At 41.8% G+C, this 22,599-nt stretch overlaps 1 protein-coding gene across 6 annotated transcripts in view; it reads left to right on the top strand.

Moving 5' to 3' along the window:
* EBF2 (EBF transcription factor 2) overlaps positions 1-22,599 on the top strand; it is a 191,325-nt gene that overhangs the window by 158,738 nt on the left and 9,988 nt on the right. For 4 of the 6 annotated variants that reach the window (XM_060101384.1, XM_060101385.1, XM_060101383.1 and 1 more), the window contains 4 exons: positions 14,161-14,249; positions 15,587-15,652; positions 15,736-15,913; positions 18,463-18,648. In XM_060101384.1, the coding sequence (XP_059957367.1) occupies positions 14,161-14,249; positions 15,587-15,652; positions 15,736-15,913; positions 18,463-18,648 (519 nt within the window). The remainder of the gene's footprint in view (positions 1-14,160; positions 14,250-15,586; positions 15,653-15,735; positions 15,914-18,462; positions 18,649-22,599) is intronic. The other 2 variants (XM_060101387.1, XM_060101386.1) reach the window with 1 other exon arrangement.

Here is a 22,599-nt window from a genome sequence, read left to right as displayed (position 1 = left end):
CATTGGAGCACTGTTCATAATCGTGAAAAATTAAAAGCATTCTTAGTGTCCATTAGGGAACTCATTAAATAAATAACAAAACATCCTTATACTGAAACACATTTTAGATATTAAAAGTAATGCTGTGGATGGATATTTAGTTACATGAAAGATGTTGGTGATTTTTTTTTAAAAAAAGCTTAAAAACAGTATGTCCAGTATGGTCCAATTATATATATATGTATATGTATGTATGTGTATATATATATATATGTATGTGTATATATATATATGTATTATGTGTATATATATATACATACACATATATATATATATGAAAAAGAGTAGTTGCATTAAAAAACCCAAGGTATGAAAGCCTGCATACCAAGGTGTTAACAATGGCGGCTTCTGGATGTTGATATTATTATTTAATTTTTTTCATTTTCTTTACTTATATTTATTATTTTCTAACAAAATGAAGTAATTTTAAACTCAAAATTAAATGAAGAAAATCTATAAGAAATTAGCATCACACATTTAAATACGGAAACAGCACACACCGGCAGTCTTGATTCTTTAGGTACAAAGAAAGTATTTCCATATGAAGCAGTGAAACTTCATCCTTCTCGCCTTTGAGAAGGAAGGACCTCGGGAGGCAGTTAGGGGTGAGGAGAGTGGGGACGCAGGCGTGTACGCTTTTGCAGTCAGAGAAGAAAACAGAAATACAAACGCGGTCCAGGATGGCTCAGGAGCCTGGCCACTCTCCCTAAAAACTTCCACTTTGAGGTTCCTGGGCCAAATGCGACTCAGGTTGGTGGAGGCAAGCGGCTGATGTTATCCAGAGAGAGGACCAGACACCACAGGAAGTGGATGGGTGGTCTCCTTTCTGGTCCACTCAGCTAGCAGCCACTAACATGTAAAGCTAATTTACAACCCACTGGGAATCTTAGACCAACAGCTGGAAAGGCAGTGGCTTCGCCCGGTGACTGAAGATGGGGCTGGGGCCTCCTCCAGGGAGCCTGCAGGATCGTGGTGGCCTTTTCCCTGTGAGGCGTTCCAGCCAGCCTGGCCTCAGAGCCACACGTTGTGAGTCCCTTGGGAATCAGCTCCTCCAGTCCCAGCCAGTGCTACTACAGGAAGATGCTTCAGAGACCACCGAAGGCTGAGACACAACACTCAGCTCCGTGGTGAGGTGGGAAATATCACATTGATGCCAGAGGAAAGGGAAACCCTGAACCTAGAGGGTTTTAGTGGGGATGGAGTGAGATTCCGGGATGGGATCTAAGAGGAGGGACAGCGGACTCAGCCACAAGACCTGCTTTTGGATGTGGGCTGTGTCATCCACGTCTTGTTTGTCCTTTTGTCAAGTCACCTAACCTCTCTGAGCCTCATTTTCTTCATCTGTAAAGCTCTGGTGCTAATTATACTATGACCCATAGATGCTTCCCGAGTTTGGCTGAGGATAAGAATCATGCTGGGCCCCGCTCCAGACATATCGAATTGTACTCTTCTGGGAGGGTCTGAGAATCTGTGTTTTAAACAAACAAATGAGTTTGGGAAACCTGAGTCCTGCTCATCAGGCTGCTGCAGTGACTTCCTGGCTTGTAAAGTGTTCGACAACATGGGGCAGTTCTTTTGAGACTGAGTCATTTACACCACGAACGCAATAGTATTTACTCGTACGTGGAATCTTCTGGAAAGAGACTCAAAAAGCAGGAGGTAGGATGGCAGCCTCCAGAAAACCTCCCCTCCCTCAGCCGCCACCCCACCACACACATCTTATGGTTCATGGTCCAACTGTTGATGGTTCCTGTATCCAAGGATGCACCACCACAATAAACCCAAGCCTGTTAAATGGAATTTTACCTGGTATAATTAGACAAGATGCAGTAATCAGCTTCCCACAGTTGTTGCTGCCAAGTACAACATAAACAACATCAGGGCTCTGAAAAGCAACACGTTTTCTTCACACATGTGACTTTGCAGGTATGTTTTCCTCCAACCACGATTTGCTAAAGTGCAGCCTGCTGCTGCAGCGTCAAGAGATCCACACCAGAATCCAGCTCATCAGGAAAGGTCCCATTTCCTCTATCTGGTCTGAGACCTAGAGATGGTACCAGCCGAGGCTTAGTGGGGAAGAGATCCCCTACACCCCTTGCAGACTTTTCTACAAAAAACTGGCAGTGCAGAAATATAATCCTGGTAGGGGCACCCAATGGGACCATGGTTATTGATTGTTCAGTGTACTTCTTGTCTGTCTTGAGGATGCAGGGAGAGAAAGTCTGGAACAAGGCATTTGCGGGTAGGATTTCCACCGTCTACAATTGTAAAATCTGTACCATCCACAGAAACCAGTGAAAAATCATGATGCGTGAGTGGATGGCAGGTCACTGAGGGTATGGGAGTAAATGTGCACAGCTTTTCAGTATCTTCCTATATGACCTTTTGCAGAGTCTGGGTTTCACATTTGATTGCTGGTTAAGTTTGGACAGAACTTATAAGAAAAAAAAATGATTCTAGTACTTCAGTGATCACGTCTGTCGTCTATTGAGCACGTAGGGCCAGGCTCTGTCTTTTGAGCTCATATAATCACCACCTTTTCCCATGTTAATGGTTCCATTCGTATCTCAGCTTTATAGATGAGAATCCTGCTGCCTAAGGCCACCAAGCTAGGTCCAAACATAGCCGTCTTATCCCAGAGTTGTGCTCTTAACCACTGAACTGTGCTACTTACCAATAGTGTATAGCTTCTTCGAAGAAATTACGCTAAGGCCATTATTTGGCTTCATCCGGAGTTTTACTTGGCAAATGCCAGTGGCCTTGGCTCTCTGGCTGTTACTCTGAGGAAGTACACGGGAGACAGGCCTGGCCAGTGAGCATGGAGGGGGCTCAGAGGATGGCCTTACCCGTACCCTGGTGTTCCAGATTGCTAAATGGCTATTTCTATTTCAGTGTGATATGTAGGCTTAGAGCCCATGAAGTGCTTTGAATTCCCTAGAAGTCATAGAAATTATCCTCTTCATGAATAACTGAAATTGCAGAAGGCAAAAAAGTATGAACTCCACTTTGTTATTAAACTTGAGAAAACTTAGCATTGGAATGGAAGACAGTCAGTGATGCAGAGTTTAGAGGCCTGAATTTGAGTCTGAACTTTCCAGCAAATCACCTATTCTTCACCTTAGTTTTCTAACCTAAAAAATAGGAAGATACCTATCTTACTGGGAGGATGAAATTACATAGATATGCAAATGTATTTTGTATAGGAATATACAAATATGAGCAAAATTTACTATTCTAAGTGTTTGGCTGTGGGATACAGAGTTCCTGGGATGAGTTCTTGGTATTCCTTCCTCACTGCTGTTTGATCAAGGGTGGACTTTGTTTTGCATGCCTTCTCTTCTGTAAAAGGTGGCTTCTTCTTGAAAGACCCACTATATCACACCTTTCATATCTGGGTCGAGATTAGAAATCAGGGTTTTTAGGTGACAGAGAAGGCCAAGGCAGCCCGAGAGCGTGGGTGCTGTTTGCAAGTGGGTTGAAGGGGAAACAGGTTTTCAAAGGAGAGGCCGACAGGGCCCAGCCGGCCCAGGTGCAGGCTCAGGAGCTGCTTCCCAAGGTGTGCACTGAACTTAGAAGCTGACAAAACACCCTGGCTATGTAGAAACAAGTAGAAGCCAAAGGATCCACGTCAACTCACCTCCTTCCCAGAACAATTCTTATGTTTTACTTTTTTTTTTTTTTAACATCTTTATTGGAGTATAATTGCTTTTCAACGGTGTGTTTATTTCTGCTGTATAACAAAGTGAATCAGTTGTACATATACATATATCCCCGTATCTCTTCCCTCTTGCATCTCCCTCCCACCCTCCCTATCCCACCCCTCTAGGTGGTCACAAAGCACCGAGCTGATCTCCCCTCCCCGTGTCCTCAAGTCCTTTAGCACAAACAATTGCATTTGATTTCCCTGTTCATTATTTGGGCGAAAGCATTAATCAACAAGAAAATGGCCAAAACCAGGCAGCACTTGGGAGGAGAAATGGGAGGCCTAGATGTTTCCACAGCCCTGCCGCCCACATCATGCCCTGCACAGCCTCCTCCCCGAGGCTGGGCACAGGGCATGGGGTCCCGCTTCCACTGAGCCGCACTGCACAGATGTGCACGCTGGGTGGCAACTGTTAATAGCTCACCCAGTTCACATTTCTTCTTTTTTTCTCTTACAGCATTATCCTGAAAAAAAAATCTCATTTAAGAAATGAATCTGATTTTTAGTTAAACATACCCAATTCGGATATCATAAAGGGGCCCAAGTACCAGTTGTTCCCGGTTTGCACTAGAAACAGGTTGCATGAAGAGCCCTCCTGGTAGCCTGTAGCTTTACTGAAGTTAAAACTCCCACTGCCTGTAAAATTTGGATCCATCATTCGGCTGAGTCTGAGGAAGGATGTCTCCGTTGGAGACCCCAGAATAGGGAGCTGTTGTTTCACTAGAGACATCACAGCCTCTTAATGGCCTGGAGGTCTCAGCTGTAATATTCTAAATGCACATTACACAGAGCAGAGCGTATTCCTAACTGCTCCGTGGTGGCATTTAGATTTACCCTTGAAATTTATCTTTAATTTTTACAGTTGTCTCCTTAACCATGTTTATTACTCCCTTCTTCAAACAATCTGTCTTGCTGCTGCAGTTTTTCTTGAAACCAAAGCGTAATTAAATATTAAATTAATATTTCATTTAAAATTAAATATCAAAGGCTCCCGTCGAATCTTTCACTTGTGCACTGCTATTTCTCACCTCGTGTTCTCATTCCTGTATCCACAAAGGCAGGTACCACCTCGTTATAATGTGTTCCTATATTATCTTTGTTCTTTTTTTTTTTACATTGGTGACACTGAACCTTTGCTACGTTGAAACAAATGGATGTAGGGAGAGATTTCACTGTAGCAAAGGTTAAAGACAACTTAATTCAACAGCCCATGGCCTCAGCTCCACCCATCTCCACTTCTCAAGGAAGAATTTCACTGCACCAAATAAGTAATAGTCCTAGAATCATATAATGCAAGAGCTTACAAGGGGTCTTCGAGGCCATTTAGCCCAACCTTTTGTTTTTGCAGAGACATAAACCAAAGTCCACCTGCCCTTGAAGGTGGTGTGATTGGTCAGGGTTAGGAATTAAGGCATCCCAGGAAAAGGCCAGCTTTATCTCCACCACACCATCAAATGCTATGAAACTATTTAACTTGGGAGCATTATAATGCCAATCGAACATAGCCTTGAATCTTGGACACCTGAGGAGTATGGCAGAAGGTAGATGAATAGATGAGAAAATTGGAAGGATTGGGAGAGAAAGAGAGGAACCAAAATCATAGCACAAAGAAGGCAGACCTCACAGGAATCAATACGTTAAGATCAAAGCACTTTGAAGACACAGACACTGAGGGAAGAGCAGAATGGAGACATCCTAAAGGTGGCATGAGGGCAGGAGCTAGTCGGTGTGCATGCAAATTCCTCCCCAGGCAAACAAGGCTGTTTTAATCCTTCCTGTCCTGTCAATAGAGAGTAACTGTCTTTGACCAGAGCTGTGCGGAGAGGTGTTCCTCATGCATGTTTTCTCCTCGGCCTGCACATCAAAGTCCATCTTCTGATCTGGCAGTCACATTACATAGATTTTAGTGTTCTTGAGCAGGATTCTTTTTCCATTGCTTTCTTTATTCTTGGAAAAGGTTGGAATTTACAGTTAGGACTGGAGAGGTCCTCTATAGTTCTGTGGCCTGGACCCCTTAGTGGCCCGTGGTCTCTGTGATAGAAGTGAAGATCCTTTGCTGCAGATAAACGCACGTAGCTGCAGACCCACAACTAGGCTCGGACTTCTAGACTTTTGTCGGCCTCTTGATGGCCACCCATAGACGCTGCAATGTCCTAGGCTCCAACTGAAGACTTACTAGTGAGGAAAGCTGCAACCCAGGCCAACATCCCAGAGTGGCAGCCTGACAGAACACCCAGATCGCCCTCACCCCATCCTCTTCTTGGTCTCCTCTCAAATTTCTGTGAAGGAACTCAATCGGCCCTTGATATTGCCACCTTTGCGATAAGTACTTCTGTTGGTCAATGGCAGAAATGATCACCTACCTACAAAGTCAACACTGTCTTTGTTGAGGGTTGACCAGAACTCTAACCAGGAGTCCCCTTTCCATGTTAGCCAGTGTTCCCTCTATTTCTGGGAAACAGAACTAGAGGCATAAGCTGGGGTAAGCATTATCTTCTCTCTGGGACTCCTCTTAAGGAAAAATGATCATATAGAATTTATCCATCTCACCAATGCTTTGGGAAAATTAATATTGAGCAACAGCCAGCTTTTTAAAAATGAGTGGTTCCCAGTAGATATTTTTAGTTAAATACTATTTACTTATAAAGGGAACCCTTCACACATTGCTTATAGTTTATATCTAGTCATTGGGTCCAAGATACGTAAGTAACCTCATATATTATCCCTGCAATCAAAATAAGAAATGACACGTAAGATCCAAGCTCTCAGGAGAAATATTATGAAATCTCAAGGTATTGATGAAAGTTTTTCCAAGGCTGATCCAAATGGGATTTAGATTCTGTGGCAGTTGAAATGTGTATTATTAAACTCCTTAAGCAAACCCAAATGACTCCCAGTGGAGGATTAAGACATTCTATGTATAGCAAAGGCGAAATTCTCATGTCTGAGTTTTCTCTATTGAATTCCCCCTTGATTAGCTTTTGTAATATTTAACTTCATGCCATGCCATAATTATTTAATAAAAGGTAAATATAAATTATATTTCAGTGGAGATATGACCTTTTACCTTAATGTTACTAAAGAAAGACATAGATAAATAGAGCCTATACCTTGAAGCATATTTTTAATTTACTGTGTTTTTGCCTTGCCAGCATTTCTCTATGTCCCCGTCAGCCAAGGGGTTGGCAGGACTTCACACCATGCCCACACTCCATGTGGTAGCAGAGGCTGTAAATTCACACTGATGATGGCAGTTAATGATCTGGTTGGCCCTTAGAGACAGTCTTGGTGCTGGTCTCGGGCACCTCATTAGCTAATTGAGGTACACTTGGCTCACACCAGGCCTGAAAAGTCAGAGAACACCCAGGGAGGGGGGAGGGGGGAAGTTGGGACTCAAGGTGAGGCCGAACAACTGGTCTGATGTGACGTGAGTTTGGAACCAGAGTAAAAGTTGTCCAGTGCAATCCTGATGTCTTGAAGGCTGAACCCTTGAGGGACTGACTGATTTTTCCTCTTACAGTTTGGTGTTGAGTAAACAGTATGGACTTCATGATTTTTACTTCACAATTGCACTTAAGTGGCATGGTGTGTGTGTGCGCGTGTGTGTTCACAGGCACACCCGTGTGATTATTCCCTGTCCATATAGATATACATGACGGTGTGTGTCCCTGTCTTTCTCATCTTGGATGCACACAGAACCCATCCACAGGTTATGCCTGTGAAGTTTGGCAGGAGCCTCCAGAAAACACTCAATGTGAGAAATAGATGAGTATGTCTGTTTTGCTTATTCAGTTTAAAACGTGAATTGCTAACCCAGTGTGGTCAGGAGAGTCTGCTATTTCGGACTTAGGTGGGGAGCGAGGAGGGGAGGGCAGACAAGACGAACCAGACGTCACCCTTGTGTCCTGGGGGTTTTCATCTAACAGGGACAACAGTGGGTACAACCGTGTGATAAAGTCTATGAGAGAGAAAGCATTACGTGTGCCGATCAGAGCCCAGCTTTAGCAGATTCCTTTGTGAGCAGCAGGAAGGACCCAGGAATCAGGAGGTTAGTGGCGGCTGAGGGTGGACCGCTAGAGCTCTAGTGAGAGGGAGCGAGAACCTGTTCCCCGTGCAGGTGGAAGAGAAGGGCCAAGGACAGTCATGGAGACGGCGGGGACCTTGGGGAGGGTGGCTAGATTCTCTGCCTTCTGGGATAGGCCCGTACTTTATGCTCAGCACAGTGTGAGTATACCCATATTTAAAATCTCCGTTTTCTCCATGTAAGAAAATCAGCATCTTAGGTAATGAAATGGTGCATATTTGAAAAAAGACGAGGCTATGATGGATTTAGACCATTTTCTCACTAAGTCTGCTCACCCCGCAGCGCTGGGACGCTGTTGGTCTTCGCTGATTGATACCAAATGGGGCTTCTCTCCCCCTCAGTGTTCTGCGCAGGGCTTGCACTGTCTGATCTGCCCTTTGCTAGGAGCTGCAGAGGGAGCCTGGGGAGGGGTGGAAGGCGGTGCAGGGAGTGGGTGGGTGGGAGCAGAGGGTAGCATGGCCACGTTCAACACTCTGCCCTTGGTCAGCTCCAGTCCAGTAGCGAAGGACAGAGGGGTAGCCTTTGGCCCGGGGTGGGGGGGCTGCTGGCATATCTAGCGGGGGCTTGGAATGATGCCTCTGGCTCTACAGCAGAAAAGATGAAGCGCACAGGCCTTGAAATGATAGAATCCAGGGTACAGATCCCACCTTTACCGCCCGGAGGTGCATTTAAAATGGGCATAAAATCCATGTCTTAGGGTTGTAATGAGGGTTGAATGAGCTAATATATGTAAAAGGCGTGAGCATAATGCCTGTAACACGGTAAAACCTTCATTCTAACAGAGATCGTAACCATTTTCATTATTGAGTATTATAGCCACTAAAAATCCTACGATTAAAGAAAAAGTCTTCAGAAAGTGCTGACATTATAGTGCTAAGTGGAGAAAAAAAAAACCAGTTTACGGAATGATTCCAATTATACACACAGCTATTCTTACATGTGTTTCTGGGTAAGATGGTAATCTGAGTACAAGTGTTTAATCGGCCCCCATCCCCAGGATATATTGGAGAATATTTTCAAGAAAACATAAAAATAAGGGAAATCTGGTATTCGTGCGTGAAGCTAGGCTGGTCTCATCAATATGCCAGAAATTTTGTGCCATTGTGCTGATGTGTGCAGATGGGGTTGTGTTGGAGGATGTGTGACATTCCGCTCGTGGGAAAAGAAGAGCTGGGCCAGGAAATAATGGGGGAAACCCTGACAGAACCTCCCAGATCCTCCCCCAGAGTGAGAACAAGCGACACAGCAGAAACTAGATCTTGAGTAGAAGGAGTCCGCTCAACAATTCCATGTCCCGAGACGTTGTCATTAATATGTGGGGAAAACAGAAAGACGTTCTCTTGTTTCAGGGGCCCCAGCAGAATTCAGTCCTTATTCCTACTGAGGTAAGCTGACTGCTGGAGAACTGATCAGTGAGGAATGCAAGAAAGGAAAAGTTAGGGTACCACAGGCCCACTGGTCAGCAGAAAAAGCGGTGAAACATATAGTATCTGAATTATTGTTAATACGATGACAAAGCTTAACATAAACATGAAAATTAATGTCTTAAAGGGACAGATCATAGAAAATCTAATAATAGGAATATTAGCTGAACAGGATGAACCATCAACAAAAAGAGAATGAGGTGGGGAAATTAAGGGTAAGCAACAGGTTTTTTTTATATGTGGACGGGCTCCATAGACTCAAAAAATTAGGAAAAATAAAATACTTTTATAGAAAGCCAGAGGGACTATTTTAAATTAAAATAGGATGTGCATCTTCCTAATCACTGGAGAAAAACATATACATTAAAAACCTATTAGACATACCAGGAACATGGGGAAGGATAAATTTATAGTAGCAATTATGTATAAAAGATGCTAAATAATATGTTCAAAAGATAGATTAGGGCTTCCCTGGTGGCGCAGTGGTTGAGAGTCCGCCTGCCGATGCAGGGGACACGGGTTCGTGCCCCGGTCCGGGAAGATCCCACATGCCGCGGAGCGGCTGGGCCCGTGAGCCATGGCCACTAAGCCTGCGCGTCCGGAGCCTGTGCTCCGCAACGGGAGAGGCCACAACAGTGAGAGGCCCACGTGCCGCAAAAAAAAAAAAAAAAAAAAAAAAGATAGATTAAATAATACATTGAAAGCATTTCCCGGGGAACACAGACAAGACTAATACGAATTCACAAAAAACTTAATAAATTTCAAAAGGCAGGTATTCTGCAGGCCACCTTTTTGAATCCAGTGCAATTAATTAGAATAAATAATTAAGAGTTTAATACTCAATCACCTAGAAACTTTAGGATATTCTCTTTGGAACTAAAGGAAGCCAAAATTAGAAACAGGACTCTTCAGAATGTTGTAACAAAGTTGGTGTGGGGTGAGGGACTGTGTGGAGCATCATAACTAGGAGAGTAGAAATTTTAAACAAATACTATATTAGATTCTATGCTAAAACAGTTAAAATCTTAATGAAATGCATGATTTCTTGATGGCTCATGGCTATTCAGTGTGAGTAGCATGAGGTTGGGGTATCTTGAATGGCAGGAATCTATGGGTCATCCAGGTGGACATTTCCAGCCAATACTTGGATAAATAAGGCTGAATCTTGGGCAGGCTATCTGAACTGGAAATAAAGAGTTGTCATAGCATGTAGCCTGACATGGGAATCCTGGGGGCACTAATGAGGTTGCTGAGGAAGAATGTATAGGCAAGCAGAAGACTGCCTTGGCAACAAGAAGCATCAGACAGAGGAAGAGCAGTCCTCAACGTAGGTTGAGGTTGCCTGAGTGGAGCGGCGGGGGTGAAACAGGCCAGTGTGCATTCAGGAAAGCCAATGAGTGGAAGTATTTCCAGCAGGAGAGTTTTTCCAGGGTCAGATGCTAACTTGAGTTTAAGATAAGAATGGAAAATTTCCTCTTGGTTTGGCTAAGATGTTATTGGTGACTTTTGACAAGAGCAGTTTCACAGGGGTTCTTTCAAACTTTGAGTCAAGAGATAATATCCATGCAATATAAGTTTTATAGTGCATAGGATACAATATAGAAAGCTTCTCAATTTATTTTTTCAAAGCTGGTATACAATAAAAATTCAGAAGCCGACAACACCATGCATGCTGTCCCAGTTATTAACATGGGCACACAAATGCCCGGCAACAATAATAGTAACAGACGCTTGCTGAGGGCTTAAAATGTGCCAGGCACTATTCTCAGTAATGTAATTGATTTCATCCTCCCACCAGCAATCATAAGAAAACATTAACAAATTGTATTCAGAAGTATACTAAGCAAATTATATACCACATCCATGAGTCAAGGATTAATTGTGAAATATTGAGAAATCTACTCTAAAATACAATTTAAATTAGTCCAGGGAGAAAATTCATATGACTGTAATTTCCTAAAATTCTAAGAAGTCCTGATAAAAGCCCTTATCAGAACATGATAACTAATATCTATCTCAAATAGCCAACGTCACATTTGGTGCTGAAGTGTTAGTGTCATTCCCACTTTAAAGGAAAAAAAGCAAGAATATCCACTATCATCCTCTTTTTTTTTTTTTTTTTTTTTTTTTTTTGCGGTATGCGGGCCTCTCACTGTTGTGGCCTCCCCCGTTGTGGAGCACAGGCTCCGGACGCACAGGCTCCGGACGCGTAGGCTCAGCGGCCATGGCTCAAGGGCCCAGCCGCTCCGCGGCATATGGGATCCTCCCAGACCGGGGCACGAACCCGTATCCCCTGCATCGGCAGGCGGACTCTCAACCACTTGCGCCACCAGGGAGGCCCTATCGTCCTCTTTTCAGACACTTTTTGGGAAGTTTTAGCCAATACAAGAATGGGATTCAGAGAACTAAACGGAATTAATATACTTATCAAAAGGAGACAAAATGATCATCACATATAGATGCTCTGAATGTACAAGCCTAAGAATGAACAGAAAAAATAAGTACATCTGTCAGGGGTTTGGTTACAAAATAAGAGACAACTACTATTGGTTAAGATCTTTTACCTGCAAAGAACTGTGCTGGGGGCATGCTATACATTGTTTCATTTAATTTTGACAGCAAACCCATGAGATGGATTTTAAACAGAAGCTCACAGAAGTTAATGGCGGAGCTGGAATTTAAACCCAAGATCTACTTGACTCTAAAGCTGATTCTCTTAATGACTATAGTATATACTACCACACACTACCCTCACACACACTGCCTGTGCAGACACATATCAACCAAAGTGTTTCTAGGTGCTAGTAAAACTCTTAGAAAATATGATGAGGGAGTAATCATATTCACAATAAAATCAACAAAAAGTGAAATACATAGCAAAAAATGAAAACCAAAAATCTTATTACCTGTACGATGAACAGTACACATTTTACTGGTGGACCTAAAGAATTCATTTATATATATGTATGTATGTATATGCAACACCCCCCCACCGTGTGTGTGTGTGTGTGTGTGTGTGTGTGTGTGTGTGTGTTGCCAGATCTTGGAGTTGGGATGGTCTTTCTACCTGTACCCTAAGGACAAATTTGGACATAATGTTGTGACATGGTGACAGAGTGTTAAAAGTATTAATATGTAAAGTATTTTTACAAGTAAAAAAAAAGGCCTAATTCTCAATAGAAAAGAGTGCAGAAAGTATTATAAGCTGTTCATAAAAGAAAAAATTAAAATGATCAGCAAGTGTAAGAAAAAACGTCAGCCTCTCTGATGAATAAAGAAATGTAAGTTAAAAGGACCACATGCCTTGCTGGAGGGAGTATAAATTTATATGTTCTTCTGAGGACTGGTCTGACAGTATGTATGAAAGGCCTTAAATATAAATCATAATTTTTGCTCTGGTAATTCTTAGAATTTTCCAGTTGAAAGAATTAAAGTTATGCACAAAGGATAATTTTTGCTCTGATTTTTATAATAATGAGAAATTAGGACCACGTTAAATGCCAAACATTAGGAAGCCATTTAAATAAATTACAGACCATGTCATGGAAAAATATGCAGGAATTTTAAATAATGTTATAAAAGAATATTTAATAACCTGGGGGAAAATTTGATATATTTTTAAATGGATAAAAAGTAGGTTATGTAATGGTATGAATAGTATGCTCTGAATAATTTTAAGTATGTGTGTGTGTTTAAATCTTGGAGGGTGGGCTTCCCTGGTGGCGCAGTGGTTGAGAGTCCGCCTGCCGATGCAGGGGACACAGGTTCGTGCCCCGGCCCAGGAAGATCCCACATGCCGCGGAGCAGCTGGCCCCGTGAGCGTCCGGAGCCTGTGCTCCGCAACGGGAGAGGCCACAACAGTGAGAGGCCCGCGTACTGCAAAAAAAAAAAAAATCTTGGAGGGTATAAGCAAAAATGTCAACCCACATCATCTCTAAAATTGTGAGATTATGGATGATTTTATTTTTGCTTCTATATTTTAACAGTTCAATAATTTCTTTAAAGGTGTTGCTTTGAGAGTTCAAATAAAAGAAACAAATATTTATAAAACATAATGCAAAAAGTAAGATTAAAAAGGAAATACACCCTCCTGTGTTTACTGCTGCCTAATGGGAGTGCAGGTGATGATTATTTTACCCTTTATATCTTTTTTCTTTACTTTGATCGTGCATTAATTTTAAAACCATAAAATATAAGCAACAAATTTTTTTAAAGTAAAGGAGGAGAGGAAAGACGGACAAAGGATAAAGGAATCAACCCCCCAAACTCTTTAGCGCAGTAGAAATGCCAAAATAGATCATTCATTCATTCCCTCACTCATTCAGTTTACAATTGCTGACACTAAGTGCCTGTTATGTGCCAGGCTCTGTCTCCAACAATGAGAACACAGTGGCAAAACAAAGTAAGCGTGAATTCTGCTCCTGTGGAACTTGGCAGTATCTGGTGAAGCCTGACATGAAGTGAACGTATGTGTAACAAAACATAATTGAAAATTCTGAAAGTCTATTATGCATAGAGGGTTTTATGAGAATAAACTCACAGAAGGTTTATATATGTATGAACGTAAATATTTAAGAGCATAATTAAGAAAAAGTGACGTTTAGGAGAAGAACTACTAGATGATGAAGGCATACTGGGGAAGAAGGCAAAGAGGGAAGATGGGAAAAACATGTAAAGGTACTTTATCGTCTTCCTAAGAAGCTGGGATGGGATATGGTTGACTGTGTAATGTTTCTGATTATTCGAGAGTGAGCAGAGAATGATAAGTGTGTGTACTTAAGGCAGAAATGATAAAATAATTATAATAATCCTGAACGTTGGAGACCTTTCTATTACCCATGGCAGACTTAATTAGAAGCTTTGCTTTATGGCCAGTTTATATACTCAAAAAGAAGACTTTTGTTTTTCAGCATTAAATGAACCCACCATAGACTATGGCTTTCAGAGACTGCAGAAAGTCATCCCAAGGCATCCTGGAGATCCTGAGAGATTAGCTAAGGTAAGATGCTTTGGAAAATGACATGTGAAAACCTTCTTGGAGAATTTCAGCAAACTCAGATAAATCTAGCGACTTAAGTCTCTTTAAAATTAAATTAGGCATTGAAATTTGGCTAAGCCGGAGATACAAGATGCGCATAAAATATCTACTAACTGTGAAATATGTTATGATCAATCTCTGAGGAAATATGAAATCTGAAAATTTGGGCCTATAAAACAAACACACTACAATTATTCAGCTTATAAAACATTGCCAACTTTATGAAAATAAATAACTGTATAATTGCTTAAAAGTATAAGTTCCCATTCCTTTGTATTTAAACGTAATTTTGTTTACCTGTAATTACAGGGACATAGTAATCCACAATCAAGTATTCACTGAAGCCCTAGTACGTGCACAGATATTTAAGGAAGTGAAAACACATCCATATATCATTTCTATGAAATGTATCAGTTTCAAATGAACTTGCTCACAAAAATTATATAGTGAATCTGGCCCATTATTTTAGCTTTCTTTATTTAAAAATACGTCAATTTATTAGGTATTAATTAATGAGAAATTATGAAATTTTAACATTTTTATTTACATTTTAAGCATATACATTATAAAATGCCATGTTCTCTTTTCTGTAGTGTGAGTGAAATTCAAGTACCGCAGTTGCTTCTGCATCACACCTTTATTTTCCTCTTGGAAAAATCCCCAGCCCCACCATTAAATTAGATGATATCTGGAAAGTAGGTTAATAGCAATTTAAAAGGCCGTTAAAAACAGAAGGTGGAAAAGACAAAATGAGAGGAAAGGGATTACTGGTTACTAATTCTCTCTGGTTAAAGTGAACAGGGGGAAATATTACTGAAAGAATTCATCTTTATTAGAGTAAAATTTTGCAGAAGACATTGCCAAGATAATTTCAGTACTCTGGACAACTCCTTGGCAAGCAGCTAAACTCAGGTCAATCAATCATTTTGAGACTGTTTGGTTAATTAGAATACCAGATTTTTTTAATGGAATGGTCTGTAAGTAGTTTTTAATGGAACCCCCATGACGTTATTAATTTTAGCCAACTTTACCCTTAATGTGGTTCTGTTTTGTTGAGGTAGCCAAGCTATTTATGGAGCCCTTTTATTGAGAAGTATTTCACGTAGATACGCATTTATAGGGGGGTTCATGCGTGTGATTCTATTCTACCTGTCAAACCAAATATAGGACCTCTTGGCGAGTTACTTACATGTTAGGGGGGTGCCTGGACTTTCAATTTTTATATGTAATTTTCCTTTGTGTTGGCCATTTTGGGTTTTACCTTTGCTTATGTCCCACGCTTTCTTTTCTTTTTCTAGGAAATGCTGTTGAAAAGAGCTGCAGATCTGGTGGAGGCGCTCTACGGGACGCCACACAATAACCAGGTGAGGTGCTCGCATTTTGCACTCTCTTGGGTCTATCTCTTATTGCTCGATAAAAACACTCACCTCAACCTGCCACTTTGTAGGACATCATTTTGAAGCGTGCCGCAGACATCGCTGAAGCCCTGTACAGTGTCCCCAGGAATCCCAGCCAGATCCCAGCTCTCTCCAGCTCTCCGGCTCACAGTGGCATGATGGGCATCAATTCCTACGGCAGCCAGCTTGGGGTCAGCATCTCAGAGTCAACACAGGGAAACAATCAAGGTACTACCTTGCTCAGAGTCAAAAGGCAAACGTCTTATACATTTAAAAGGCTGGTTCTGCTGGAGTGGAAGGAGTTAAAGCTTGATTCCTATGCCATCAAAAGAGTGTGTCCCAGGGCTTCCGTGGTGGCGCAGTGGTTGAGGGTCCGCCTGCCGATGCAGGGGACGCGGGTTCGTGCCCCGGTCCGGGAGGATCCCACGTGCCGCGGAGCGGCTGGGCCCGTGAGCCGTGGCCGCTGAGCCTGCGCGTCCGGAGCCTGTGCTCCGTAACGGGAGAGGCCACAACAGTGAGAGGCCCGCATACCGCAAAAAAAAAAAAAAAAAAAAGAGTGTGTCCCAGATAAGCAATGCAATCATTGGATTATCTATCTCAACATTAGGTGTATTGTTAGACTTTAAGCTCTTTAGGTACCTGGCAGAATCCTTTAACTGGAAACATTTAAGAATAAGATTAAGTATTGTGAATTTAGAAGAGTTTAGGATTACTAAAACTAGATTTACAGGTATTATTTGAATAAAATCTACACTTCTGCTATTGTGATCATCAAACTGAATAATGGAAAGAAGCTGAGTTATTGCTATTATTGTTAATTGCACCCAAATTCCTAGTGCCAAGGGTGAATGGCTTAGATTTGTTTGGTAACTTCTATTTGTGTATTATCTCATATATATATATATATATATATGCAAATGTATACAAATATATAAATATAGCAACACAGTTAACAGTGCTTTTACATGTAAAGCATATTGAGTAAAGGTTTTTGTCATCGAGGTTGATTTTATTAAGGTGCTAAATTTATCATAAATCATTTTTTAAAAGGACTAAATGTTTCTGCTGATGTACCTAACCTTGGGATAGTTTTATTTCTAATTCTATCATCCACTGCAAGGGAATTCCTCAGTCTCATGCTCAGGGTGAGTTCTTCTTACAGAAATATGGGTGGGACATATTATTACCTTTTTTTCCCCCTAAATTTGGGTCATTTCTTAAATAGCTTTAGAGACAGTTATCCTATGTGGGTTATTTCAGGATAGATTAGGTGAGGTCTCTGTGCTGGGGTTTCAGAAGTATGGGGAGGACTCATCCCACTCTGGATTGGATCTCCGTGCATTCAATTGCTGATGCTTCCAAGTCTTTGGTCAAAGAACAGCCCATTGATTTATTTTTTTAACTTTTTTTTTTTAATTGAAGTGTAGTTGATTTACAATGTTGCATTAATTTCTGCTGTACAGAAAAATGACTCAGTTATACACATGTGTACATTCTTTCTTTTTCATATTCTTTTCCATTATGGTTTATCCCAGGAGATTGGATATAGTTCCATGTGCTCTATAGTAGGACCTTGTTGTTTATCCATCCTATATAAAATAGTTTACATCTGCTAGCCCCAAACTCCCAATCCATCCCTTCCCCTACTTCCCCTCCACCTTGGTGACCACAAGTCTGTTCTCTATGTCTGTGAGTCTCTTTCTGTTTCCCAGATTGGTTCATTTGTGCCATATTTTAGATTCCACATATAAGTGATATCATATGGTATTTGTCTTTGTCTTTCCAACTTACTTCACTTAGTATGATAAGCTCTGGTGTTATCCATGTTGCTGCAAATGGCATTATTTCGAAAGAACAGCCCATTTAGATGAACTTATCAATGCATTTTATTTGTTTGTTTGTTTGTTTGTTTGTTTTTTGTGAGGGGCACGCGGGCCTCTCACTGTTGTGGCCTCTCCTGTTGCAGAGCACAGGCTCCGGACATGCAGGCTCAGTGGCCATGGCCCACGGGCCCAGCCACTCCGCAGCACGTGGGATCTTCCCGGACCGGGGCATGAACCCGTGTCCCCTGCACTGGCAGGCGGACTCTCAGCCACTGCGCCACCAGGGAAGCCCGTCAATGCATTTTAAATGAAAATGTTCCCACCCCACACAGCAGGGCATGGTAACAACTTGACTTCTATAGCTGTGATCGTCAGAGTACTAGCACCTCTGGAAATGTTATTAGGATGCCTTTTCCCCATCACACCCAGAAAAGACGCTATGTTATGTTAAATTTGGGAAACACTAGGTTAGCAAAGTTAAACCAGTTTATTTATTCTCCAGGCCCTTCATATACGAATCTTCAGTATGCTACGGTACGCACCATCTGCCAAGCTTTATTTGACCACAGAACGCTTTTCTCAGTGACACCCATCAGTATCTCGGAGGGCTCTAGCGTTACATGAAGTAGGATTTGGGAGGTGTCACTGCACACTGCTGTTAGTCATTCACTCCTTGGTGTGAGGTGGAGACGTTGACTGCCAGTGGGAAAGACGAGGAAGGGGGGAATTGCAGGGATATGGTTTTGTGCGAGATGGGGAAGAGACGGGAAGGCATAAAAAGTGTGAAGACAGACTGCAGGCTTTTCCACTACAGCCCACAGTCAACTTGGAATTCTATAGACTGGGGGCCACATGGACCTATGCTGCCATATTTGGTCTGTGCTGTGTGTGTCTGTGTCTGTGTGTGTCTGTGTGTGTACAGGTTCATTTATCTGGGCTTTCTCTGTTGTCCAGGATACATCCGCAACACAAGCAGCATCTCTCCGCGGGGCTACTCTTCCAGCTCTACGCCTCAGCAGTCCAACTACAGCACCTCCAGTAACAGTATGAACGGCTACAGCAACGTCCCCATGGCCAACCTGGGTGTCCCAGGATCTCCAGGATTTCTAAACGGCTCCCCCACAGGCTCCCCTTATGGAAGTAAGTGCCCTGTCCATCCCTCCAGCTCTCCCTGTCTCTCTGTCCCTGGGTTTTACTCTTCAGCCTTTTGAGGTAGAGTGGCATTCCAACATCTCACTGACACACTGAGGAGTGGTCCTTTCCTGCCTTTTGTACTTTTCCTTTAGTGGACTTGGGCTCATCTGGTTACTCAAAGCCTTTCAAGGGAGAGAAAAGGAGTGAAACGATTCCCTTTTTACAGGGAAACAACAGATGTGGCTTGTGTAGATGAGAGCAAGGAATTAAGATTCCAATTCAGTTAACATTCTGTGTACTCTTCATTAGGCACTTTCAGATGTAGTGTTTTATTTACTCTTCACAAGAATTCTCTGAGGTCAGTATAGGCAAGGAAGTTTAGGTACCCAGCAGTTAACTGACTTGTGCAAGATCACACAGCTAGAATGGAGCAGGACAAGAATCTGGACACAGAGTTGATGACTTCAGGTTATTCTGTGTAACACACCATCTCCCTTTTCACTTTGTTACATGGCTCTCCCCTCCCTTATGTACCTCCAGAGAGACGGAACTTGACTGCCGGTGACAGTGTAATATATGGGGACAGAAGCTCTTAGTCCTAATCTGTGGGCTAGCAGCAAGCTAGACGTTCTAGAAAGTTACGAAAACTCGTTTGGGTGGCTTTGGGGGCTAAGCTGGGACCTTGCACAATGAACCCAGGAGCCTCACAGAAGATGAGGCTACTTAGGGAATATTTCAGGCTGGGGGAGAAGCCACCGTGGAGAGCCTGAGTGATTGAGTGGAGTGTCCTTGAAATGCTGTACCTTGTTGCAAGGCTCTGCTGCCCAGAGTGGTTCCCTCGTGCCAGGAACAAGGGTGAGTCAGGGCCATTTCTGCCACAGCTCGGGAAGTGGTGCCAAGGGTCTGGAGGCCACCGCTCTCAGCCTTTGGGCCTGTGGTTCCCTGGGGACACACATCCAGGTGTTACTTCTGGGTTATCTGTTCAATTCATTACACTCAACACTCTACTAAGTGCGGTGAAGATATAGTAGCTAAGCAGCAGAGGTTGGTTCTCCCAGGACAACTAAAATCTCATTGCTGCAAAGACATGAGTTCTTCATGGTGTCCTGTCAGATGGCCAATTAGATCAATGAGATCAGAGGGACTGAGGAAAACAAACTGTTGCTTGCTTCATTTATTTATTTATTTACTTACTTACTTGTTTTTACCTTCTCTTGTTCCAAAAATGTTCTGGGGGAATATTAATAGTCAGATGGGCAGTATGAAAGTGTAAAATAGAAACTATAAGAAACAGATAAAAGAAAAAAACATGTATCAGAAAATTAGATGAATCCAAGGGTTAGTATGGATGCCGTTTGGTCTACTGAAGGGAGTCATTACTTTGGTTCGGAAGCTTACAAGATGGTAAAGCAAAGAGACAAGCGCTATTTGTTATAAAATTTTATGTCCACACATTATTAGTAGTAGCAATAGTTGTAGTAGTAGTAGCAGCCGCTCAAGAGAAACCTGATTTTTCTGTGGCTGAGACCTTGGAGAGGTTTCTCCCATGCAACCTTGGGGAGAGGGTACCCTACGTGCAGAAGGGACCACATCTTCAATAGCCCCTGCAAGTGACACAAGGGCAAAAGAGCCATTGCATAAATAATGTCACATGATAAAGGTCACAACAGTAAGAGTAATTTACAGTCACGTTCCACCTTACAGCTTAAAAAGCATGTTCACACATAGAGTCCAATCAGATCCTCACAACCATATAATATGGATATAATCATCATAATAACTTATTATGTATATAATTTACATGTTTATATATTTATTAATATAATTTATTATACTAGTATCCTCATCATTTTCCCTTCTAAGATATGAAGGGTTATTAAATGACTTACTCAAGGGTTCATTGCCAATAAACAGTAAAAATGTGGCTAGATCATATGTCATCAGATTCAGGATATCATGTTTTTAAATTATTCAATAATATTAAAAATATTTCATGTCTTTATAACACATTATTAGGCTGAGCCGTATGAAACCACCTCTTTTTATTTCCAAAATGTATAATTTCATATGTTCAATCATATAAACATGGTTGAACCATGTGAAATTCTCATTTTTGTAGATCAAACATGGTTAATATAACAATATGGTGCTTAGTGTGGTGATGGGTGAGGGAGAGAGGAAAAAAAAGACAGGAAGGAGTGGGTGGGGTGTGGGTGGAGAGACAGAGAGAAAGAGAGAGACAGAGAGAGAGTGAATGGATGAATGAAATTGCCCATCTGGTGTGGATGGCTTGATGTTACTTGCTAGATAATTCATTCGGTAGAAAGGGACCCTTCCCACTCCAGCAAGTGACAACTTCCTTCCACTATCCTTTCTTGATCAGTCAGTCCCACTGCCACAAGAAAAATAGTAACACCCTGTCTTCAAGTCACCCATTAAAACAAGAGAGAGCATACACAAAATAGAAAGAGGAAAGTGCCCTGCCCAGAGGGAGTGGGAAACACAGCAGAGAATGTCCTCTTGTTTCCTACTGGGTCTCTGAGACCCCTTTCACCTTCCTTTTCTGAGGAATGGTCTGAAGGAATTGCAGACTGGGAATGGAATTCCAAACAGTGCATTCATTACAATAAAATCCCCTACTGCAAAAATACTGAATACCCTATGGAGTTCATTACAATAGCACGTGACCTGTATTTCTACCCAGCTAAGTCTCAAATTCTCTGGGAAATACAAAAAAAAATTGTTTTAAATAAAAAAAATTAAAAAGCTCAGGGGGATACCATTTCATCAGTTCAGTTGCTTGTGTCTGAAAACACCCTTCTCTGATTTTTCATTTTATTTTCTAAACTAGTCTGATGTGGCTGGGCCATGCCATGGAGCAATCACTTGCCAGAGACGTTAAAAAGAAATAAAGTCAAACCTCTCAGTCAAGTTGACTTGCATGACGGCCAACGCAGAGTATCAAAAACCTGCATCTTTACTGTTTTTGCTCTCACACCACTTCAAAAATGGCCAAACAGATGTTTTTTCAATTTCACATACAAACTTCACTTCCTGGCGGTAGCAGTATGTGCCAAGTTCCAGCTCAGTGCAAGTTTTTATGGCTGAATTCTAAACCCCTGACAATAGGAGGTTATAATGAAATGCTGACAGACCCCTTAGTGCCAACAAATGCAATGGCTCGATGCAAAGGAGGATGTGTGCCTGGTGAGTTCCAGCTGGGACGGTGCAAACCAATCAATCCTTAGAAGAAGAAAAGTGGTTTTTCCTTAACTCCCCATGTTCACAGAGATTTCTGGGCTAGAAGTGCTTGCCTTTACTTTGGCCTCTATCCACAGAGAGAGGTGTCCAGAGAAATTTTCAATTTCAAGTATGTGTGATCAACTTTCCTAAAACAGTACACTCTGGTGTCCCCAAAGATGTACTCAACAAGCCTGCAACACCCAAGGGACCACTTCTTCCAAAGTAGAATAGCCACCAAGCATATGCAAAGTTTGGAACAGGATCCATACAGACAGAATCCAACCTGGTCTCAGGGATTCCTACTTCAGTTATATAGTCTTAGAGTCTGTCCCAGGCCTCAATATTTTCATGTTTTCAAAAGTAAATATCAAGACATTTTCTGTCGTAGAGTGTTAAATGATTATGGTAGAACATGTGGAAATAGTTTTTAAAAGAAAGTATACTCCCATCCTAAAAAACCACCTTGTTAATATTTTGGTGTATTTCTATTGTCTTTTTCTTCAGAAAGGAAAAAAAAAATATCCTATGACAATTGTAACATTCTCACTGTAGACGCATTGAAAAGCACGCCTATGTAAAAAAGAAAAGAAAAATGACACACTTCATTTCTATGCAGAGATAACCATGGTTAACTTTTAAAGTATAGCCTTGCAGTTACGGATAGATACATTTTGAAAATTACAGCGTCTGCTCTGATGGCACAGCTAATGGGTT

This window comes from Mesoplodon densirostris, chromosome 6, assembly GCF_025265405.1.
Source record: "Mesoplodon densirostris isolate mMesDen1 chromosome 6, mMesDen1 primary haplotype, whole genome shotgun sequence".
In the NCBI taxonomy this organism is placed as follows: Eukaryota; Metazoa; Chordata; class Mammalia; order Artiodactyla; family Ziphiidae; genus Mesoplodon; species Mesoplodon densirostris.
This window is presented reverse-complemented; position numbering and strand designations above follow the sequence as displayed.